General features: G+C 41.9%; 1 protein-coding gene across 1 annotated transcript; it reads right to left on the minus strand.

The window, feature by feature from the left end:
• Window positions 1-965: 965 nt before the first annotated feature.
• Window positions 966-4,451, minus strand: LOC117481447 (gastrin-releasing peptide receptor-like). The gene is made up of 3 exons (XM_034129133.1): window positions 4,054-4,451; window positions 2,326-2,677; window positions 966-1,872 (listed from the first exon to the last, which is right to left on the minus strand). Exons 1-3 carry the CDS (start codon window positions 4,449-4,451, stop codon window positions 1,558-1,560), a joined length of 1,065 nt encoding a protein of 354 aa, XP_033985024.1. The 3' UTR covers window positions 966-1,557.
• Window positions 4,452-8,376: the final 3,925 nt, after the last annotated feature.

The raw sequence follows: 8,376 nt of genomic DNA on the forward strand, positions 1-8,376 counted from the left end.
ACTTCATTCAATAGAACCCAGTAAATAAACCTTTTCTTATCTTATGCATTCACAGAGTCTGTGTCCTGCGTTCAAATGAAATCTAATTGAATTTACACCTCAGCTCTGAGCTCTATTCATGTGTGTTGGAGTGGTTAAAGGTCAGATATGCAGCAGAGTCTTCCAACTTGCAAAGATATATCCAGCAGAGCCCTTTACTTTGCAACAGATATGCAGCAGAGACTTACTTTGCATGGAGATATGCAGCAGAGCCACAGACTCTCAGAAACCTGATAGGTTACCAAAAGTTTTATGTTTTTGTTCATTGAGATTTTACTGCTTAAATGTTACAATCACAAAACCCCTTTCGAAAAGTTACGGCCACAGGAGCTCATACATCTCGATAAAGTTTTATTAAATATAAACATCAAGATATTCAGGGTGAAGACAATTCAAAACAACACTTCACACAACAGTTATAGTACATACATTGTGGCTTCAATATAAAACCACTATCTACAATATAATACTAAAGCTTAAACGATTAGATTAATCCGAAATTGTGATATTTTGTAGACTTTACAATGAATCAACAATGAGAATAATTCTTAGTTGCAACTCTCTCTACATTACACAGCCACATTAAACACAATTTAGAAAGTACAAAGATATGTATACATACAGAGGTACTGCCAACCAACATTAAATAGCACACAATTTAACAGGAACACGTCTATGTATTTGGACATTTGACAATTCTAATAACTCAATATTTCACAAATGTCCTATAAAACTTCTCTACTCTGCACAACAGCAGATGTTCAGAATATTTGACAAACATCAAATGTTACATGGACCTTCTGCTTTATATATATTTAGCAGTCATTCTTTTTTAATATTGCTTTTTGCAGATAGAAACATGCACCACAAATCTACGGTCGGGCCTCTCGTGCATGGTTTCCACTGCAAATGACACTTGATGTAATCTGTTGGGCTTTTTAAAGATGATGAAAGACTAGGAAAAGCACGTGCAGTAAACAGTCCGACCATATGGGAATTGAAGTGGGGACTTGCTCATGTGGTTAGGCCCTATACACTTAGCTATTAGGCACCAACAACTACATTTATTTTACACAATCATATACATTTGAGAAAGGGCCAACAGAGAAAACTTTTAAATGTTTTATCAAATATTAATCTCATGCAATGATAAAATATGTTTTCTCTACATTTTTGTGACATCGTCAAGCGACTTCACATCTGCAGTGCTTGCATAATAAAGCATGACACCTTTCAAGACTTGCCCACACCCTGAGACTCAACTCCTATGTTCCCAGACACTCAAACACACCCTGACTCTGTTCGACCGAGGTCATCCCCAAACAATCGTCATCTATCCCTCTCCTCGACCCCTATATCATCCCACCAAACGCGACCCAATCTTTCTAAACCTCTAGCAATTCACACTGAGGTTGTCACTTCTAAAGCAGAAGTAAACATGTGTGAGCAAAGACGCTGAACATGCCTCCATTGCTGTGAAGCACACGTGTAATCATGTCAAAGAGGACACAGTTCCCTTCAGACGGTGGTGATGTTGGTGCTTCCACTGTTTTGACTGTTGAAGCGGCTGGGGGAAGTGCAGCACAGGAGCTGCTTGTTGAAGTGTTTTCTGAAGCTTTTGCTCATCAGGTAGAGGGCAAATGGGTTCACACAGGAGTTGATGAAAGCCAAAATGCGAGCGCACACGCTGGCGATGAAGTGGCCCAGCGAGGTGTCCACCTGGTCGTAGTGGTAGGAGCGGTACAGGTAGATCACGTGACTTGGCAGCCAACAGACGGCAAACAAGCCGACAAACACCAGCACCGTTTTGGCCAGACGCTTTCTGGACTTGATCTGCCGGGAGAGTAGAGAGAGAAGAAATGAGCTTGTGTCTTTGATCTACACTGAAATATCTCAAAAGCTATTGGGTTGATTGTCTTGACATTTCTTTTAGGCGTTCATGGTCCTCAGAGGATGAATCTTAATGATTGTAGTGTCACCTACATTCAACACTACAACAATTATATGTAGTGGTTTATGACCAGAAACCTGCTAAACTCACAACATTCCTATCAGCCTTAGTTGCCCTTTGTATTTGTTCATTAAAATATGATGGTGCAGTAAACGTCATAGCTGCTTAACATCATGATAGCATTGCCATTTTGCTATCCTCATTGAGTTTTGCTTGTCTGTATAAGGATATCATATAAATCAGTTTCTCTCAGTAGGTTTACCAAATATGGTTTAGAGAGTGGTTTCTAATGGGCTCTTTATAAATAAGAAAAAGGATAAGGAACCTTCTCAGACCTGTTTCAGGAGGTGCAGGTTTCCTTCAGCAGGGATTTCCACGGAGCTCCTGACCAGACTGTGAGCAATGAAGCAGTAGTAAACAGATATGGTGAAGAGTGGGATGATGTAGAAGATGAGGAAGAAGGCAGTGGAGTGGATTTTGGGGTGCAGCTCCCCTGCGCTGGGGTAAGGTGCACAGGTCACAAATGTCTCGTTGGTGTGGCTGGTGGTGAAGGTGTGCAAGTCGGAAAACACAGCCTCAGGGATGGCCAGGCTCATTGAGAGCAGCCAGATGGCCCCCGCTCGGAGACAGATACTGCGAGTAGCGCTGGACCTGTGGATGTCCAGAGGTCTGACTATAGCTCTGTACCTGAACAGAGAGGAGAGGAATATGAGGAGTATTGAGGCAACATTTGTGGCATTGTGTGGAAAGACTGTTTGCATAAAGAAGTCAAAATAACTGCTAAAAATATGTAATTGTTTAGAGCACCTCCTATTACTGAAAAAGGATCACATACTTATTTTATTCCAAGAAAGATTTACTTTTATTTATTTACAACACACACTAATAAACAATTATATATGTATCAGTGTTAGCCAGCTGGTTAATATTCAACTGCAGATACAAATTCACTTTGATAACTCATCTGACAAAATGAGAGAGAAAATGTAATTAGTCTTTCATCAGGAACCACAGTCGATTATTTTAACCCCTTGATAGTTTGAGTTAAAGATCAAGGATGAAGGTTTATTAATCATTACTGATATTTAATGTTTGTTTTTCCTTCGAGAATCTAAGTGCTGCTGAGAGAAGAAGACCTCTTTCTGCCCTTCTGTATTTTTCGAAAAATGTATTCTCTTTAGGTTGATTCATCTTCACCAGGATACCGTAGCTCTGCCCTTCAATTAAATTACCGTTGTTCTATGTGACTCATGAAGAAGGAATAATTAGACTAATCGTCACTGCCTGCACATCTGTGCTTAGACCAGTGTTACTAAAGAGACGATTTCTCCCCTTGCAGTATCTGAATCATTTTCAGAGATATTATCATCGTGTTATTCTCAAAGAAATAACCAGAGATTAGATAACAAAATGTGACAAAATGAACACATTTTGATGTACTTTCTGCTTTTTTAATCGGTTAATCATCTTGAGAACCCGTATAGGTGTCCCTCAATTTAACAGCAACTCAAAAACACACGAATACACTTTCCCTACGCAGAGGACATTATTGATGTAAAGTAACTACATTCTTTACTCATATAATGTAATTTGGATGTACTACTTCTGATATTCAGATTAAGATTTGATAAAGTATTTCTATAATCAATAAATAAATAAAGCATGATCTATAATTAAAGGTTAAGATAAAACAAGACTGCATTCCACTGATATTATGATAAGTATTTAATGGGGAAAACAGACAAATATCTGATAACGTAGATTTGGTCTGTCGATGGATTTATAGTCATTTATATACACAGTCATTCCAAATAAAATGTGCAGATAACAGAACAGCCAATTTGATAAATAAACATAAACAATCCAGAACATTATCAAGACGTTCATAAGGGGGGAAATGTGTGAGCATAAACATATGTGTTACCCTATGTATAGTCCTCATGTCATGTTGCATCAGTAAATGCCAATCTGGTTGTTATATTAAATCTAAAGAAGACTCACGCTTTAAGGACTCAAGAAGAAGATAAGCTAATAACACTTTTAGAAAAGCATGCCTGAGTTACCGGTCAGCGGAGAGAGCAGTGAGGGTGAACACGGAGACTCCCACCGAGCTGAGCTGGATGAACGGGATCAGTTTGCATCCAACGCGGCCAAACAGCCACTCGTCCACCAGGTACCGGCTGGCGTCCACCGGGGCGCAGGTCAGCAGCAGCAGCACGTCCCCCAAAGCCAGGCTGGACAGGAACAAATTGGGCACCGTGCGCATGGACTTCACCATCAGACACGTTCTCATTAACGTGACATTCCCCACCAGACCCACGAAAATGATGATCCCATAGACAGCAGCGATCCCGATGCCAGGGAGCCAGATATGGTACTGGTGCTGCTCCCATGTGGAGACATTCAGGACCGGATCCCCGCTGTCCTCGGGGGCTGTGAAGACTGAACCCTCCAGAGACATAGCAGCCGGCAGGGGCGGACTGGCCATCTGTAGAATCTGGAGAACCACAGAACGGCCGGTCGTCAAGGGCCGTTGACGGCCGGCCAGCCCTTTACATTTTTTTTTTAAAGTCATCATTTAAGTTGCGCTTACGGCCGACAGAGGGCGACAGCGGCCGCTAATGCAGTTGTGTGGTTCTTATCTGTCAAATAATCACACACGAAGAAGAAAAAAGACCGGCCACACGAAGGCCCTCGCGCGGAGGGTCCGCCACATTACGTGCTGTTCCAAACCAACGAGTGTGGAGCGGTGTGGAGGGGGAGTGGGTTATCAAGCCCTCAAACAGCGAGTCTGCAGCGGTGGAGACCGGTCTCTACCTGACCGGAGTCACGCTGTGTGTGTCCGTCAGGTAACACGCTGTTTACAAACAGTTCCAGCAAACATCCACTGATAAACTCGCAGGTGATGCTTATAAATGATGCATATAAATGTCGCAAATTGACAGACCTTTTTGGCAGCAGCGCTGCTACAAGCACTATCAGCAGCAGCTTAGAACAAGTGCAAGATGATGAAGAGAATGATGAGGGCGCGAGTTCAGATATACAGCCAGCCTCCTGCGTTCATGATGATGGACAGAGTTGAGCTGGTGGCTTCCCCTGTTTTTTTGGATTGTAGTTATAATTTTAATAAATAAATAAAAACACTTCGTTTAGTTTCGGTAAATATTCTGCCGGCCCATCTCTCCCCCATTCTCAATTCCCCATCCCCCATTTTACAAAGAGTGAAACAGCGCCCCTCTAGATGTTATGGTGAAACAGTAGATTGCACTCTGTTGCGAGAGGAGGCTAGCCGAAATTGGCTTCCCTTGGTGAAAAGAAATTGAGGGATTGACCAATCAGATGAGGCTCACATCATGCCTCACAATCCAACCAAATCGCATCAACTTCAGTTCGCCCTTAAAAAGTAGCAAGCAACTGAAGCAAGTGCAATTATGGAGGGTGAAGATTTGGATTATTTCATAACATTTTTTTTTACTAAACTTCCACTACTACAGCAGCAACTCAAAATGAAATCTGATGACAGGCCAATGCCCAAACTGGAGCTGTGTACAGAGAGGAAAAAAGGAGCGAATCGGACGTAAAACTTTAAATAATAAACAGCGGATTTCTAACATTTGACATTTCATGTGGCCGGACTGGGTCAGTTTCCAGGGCTGAATTTTTGTCCCAGTCCGCCCCTGGCAGCCGGTACAGGTAGAGGTGTTCAATGGGGAAGTCTGGTGGTGTCTACGGTTGCCTTTGTGACTGACTTTATATACTATGGGCTATGATCCCCTGCTACTGCGTCTGCGTGTGTCATTCACGAGCTTCATGCTGTCAAAAATGATGGAAACATGTCTTGTAATGTACGACTTATTCTTTCTTGAGAGGCAAACTCTTGTTAAACATAATTGAGACTTAATTGATGCACAAATGTCCAAGAATGCGCAAAGTGGTCGCCTATGATTGGATAGATTTGGAGTTGCCTTTTCTTGAGGGTATAGCAGCCAGTGCTTTCAACCAGTCTATGCTTTCAACGTAAGTGGACATTGTATGTAGTTGGTTTATATTTGAATGGGCATCTCCACCAAAGGAAGGCAAATGACCTGTTGCTTGGGCAACTTCAGCCTGCTCTTGTGTACCTCCTTGCTGGTGAAGAAAAAAAAAGATCGTGTTATAGCAGAATGTTTATCACAGCGTATTTCTGGTATATTCATTAATGTCACATGGTATTAAGCAACAGTATAGTGGACTGTGTGGTGTTCATTTGGTTTGCTGGAAGGAGGCCCATCTATAGGCAACCAGCTGACACTCTTCACCAGCAGTTGTATACATTGGCATGTGTGGTAGCTGCTAAATAAGGTCATGAAATCTGGGATCATGTAGAACTCAGAGGATGCAACATATATGACTGTATAAGGTTGGAACATGTCCAAGTTCAGGAGAACTGACAATGTGTGTGCGTTAAACATGTTGAGGGAACATGTTCGTGTGTCATTTAGAAAAGTATATCTAGCCCTGTGTTTCTTGTGTTCTGGGGGGGCAGTTCCGCGATTGGCTGCTGTGGCAGCAGGTGATGTACTCCCCATTATTGTTTGTTTGTTGCAACAACTAAATAATAATTACTGATCAGCTATATCTGTGTTTGTGTTTTATTGATTCCTCTCTGTTTCATTCTTTCCTGTTGTGTGAGTGCTGGATCTCCACAACATTTTGGAGGTCCTACCGAGATTGCCAATGCTGGAGGTTGCTGTGTTCCTTCTCTGGGGGTCTCAACTCCCTTGGCCAGGCAGCCCTGAGACGGCTGGGGTAAATCTCAAGGAATTGAGAAACCAGACTTGAGACTTCCACAGAAGAAATACCAACTCACAGTAAGCAAAACGTATTTGGAATGAAATGACTTTTGAAGTTGTATTGGTTAAGAGGAAAAAGGCATAGGTATAGCCAGTGGCGGCCGGTGGTCTTTTTTTTTGGTGGGGCTCTTGACGTACCGTAAGTGACCTACCCGGGGGGTCCGGGGGGTTTCCCCCCGCAAATTTTTTTCGAGAAATGACCCCTTAAATGATGACTTCTGGTGATGTTAGAGGGGGGGGGAAAGGAGAAATCGAGGCTTAAAAATATGAGAAGACTGATCAATACCTCCATAATCTTCAGTGTGGAAAATATTATTTATCAACCTGAACATCTACTACTTTACCAGGAATTTGTGTTCTCAGAACTGGTCTGTTTTTTTTCTTTCTTAAAACTGTTCATGTTTTATGAACCAACACCTTCACCAAGTAGCTTTACAGTGAACTGCATGTGAGATATAAAATTAATAGCATCTTTTCAGTAGCATTAATTATAAATATTTAAGTGGTTCAATACAAGTCACTACAGCATTTCAAACTGAACTGTGAATAAATGCAATTAAAAAAAAATAACCACAGCACAAAATGTCATAAATTGTGTTTTTTCTTTGTTTCTCTGAGGATTATTTACAAACAGGCTTATTTACATATAGCAATAACTCAGAAATGAAAAAGCTACATCGTCTAACACGAACAACCAGTTAGCATAATGATAATATATGTGTTATGTACAATGTAACTGGCAAGGCTAGAGCAAGAAAGAACATAAAGTTTGCAAAAGGTTTAAATAACTTCAAGTATCTCTCTTCAGATTACGTGGAGGTTTTAGTCCGATGGGAAGCAGATTTTAAGCGACACCGAAGATAAACCAAAAATGTGGTGGAGCTGCAAACCGTGTAGTGTTGCTGGGACAGAACAGGAGCTATAACCGTTGGAAAATACATCACAGACAATGCAACAAACGTGGAGACAGAACAATCACTTCTGTGATAAATGCCCACTTATTAATAAACTTCTAACAACCATGGGAAACCTCCTCTCTACATATAAAGTGATATCCAAGCATGGGAAACAAAAGACAGCATTTACCTGTTTGCATCCAGCTAGCCAAGCCTTTCTTGTGTACCAGCTACTTGTGAAGCCTCGTGTATAAATGTTGTCTTTTTCACGAGATTGCTGCGATATATTCAAATCGGGTTGGTCCGGTGCAAGGTCTTTAAGCAACAATTTATCTGCCAAACTTCTCCTTTCGAAAGGATTGGAGATTAGCTCTTGAACAGAATTAGGCGGGGACCGAGGTCCGGAGACTCCACCTGCACACGAAGCCATCCTCATCAACTACTGCGTCAACCGGATACGAGTCACTGTCCAAACTACTCACAGACTGCACTGGGCGCTGACATTGGCGCCCGGTGACCGTCATCTTTGACGACGCTGATTGGCTGAAATTATATTTTCGCGGCATAGTTTACACGTTACAGATAGCAACAGTCAGCTGCTGGTGGCTGCTGCTGCACTGGTTGAAGGCTCCTCTCTTAGCGCCCAGACGAGAGAAGG

Source organism: Trematomus bernacchii, unplaced genomic scaffold (assembly GCF_902827165.1).
Source record: "Trematomus bernacchii unplaced genomic scaffold, fTreBer1.1, whole genome shotgun sequence".
Lineage (NCBI taxonomy): Eukaryota > Metazoa > Chordata > Actinopteri > Perciformes > Nototheniidae > Trematomus > Trematomus bernacchii.

Bases quoted from the DNA above. Each gene is read 5' to 3' on its own strand.
- LOC117481447 (XM_034129133.1), bottom strand. From the start codon at position 4,451: ATGTCTCTGGAGGGTTCAGTCTTCACAGCCCCCGAGGACAGCGGGGAT. The intron at 2,678-4,053 runs GTAACTCAGGCA...CTCTCTGTTCAG, and splicing joins ACTGCTCTCTCCGCTGACCG to GTACAGAGCTATAGTCAGAC. The intron at 1,873-2,325 runs GTCTGAGAAGGT...CTCTCCCGGCAG, and splicing joins ACCTGCACCTCCTGAAACAG to ATCAAGTCCAGAAAGCGTCT.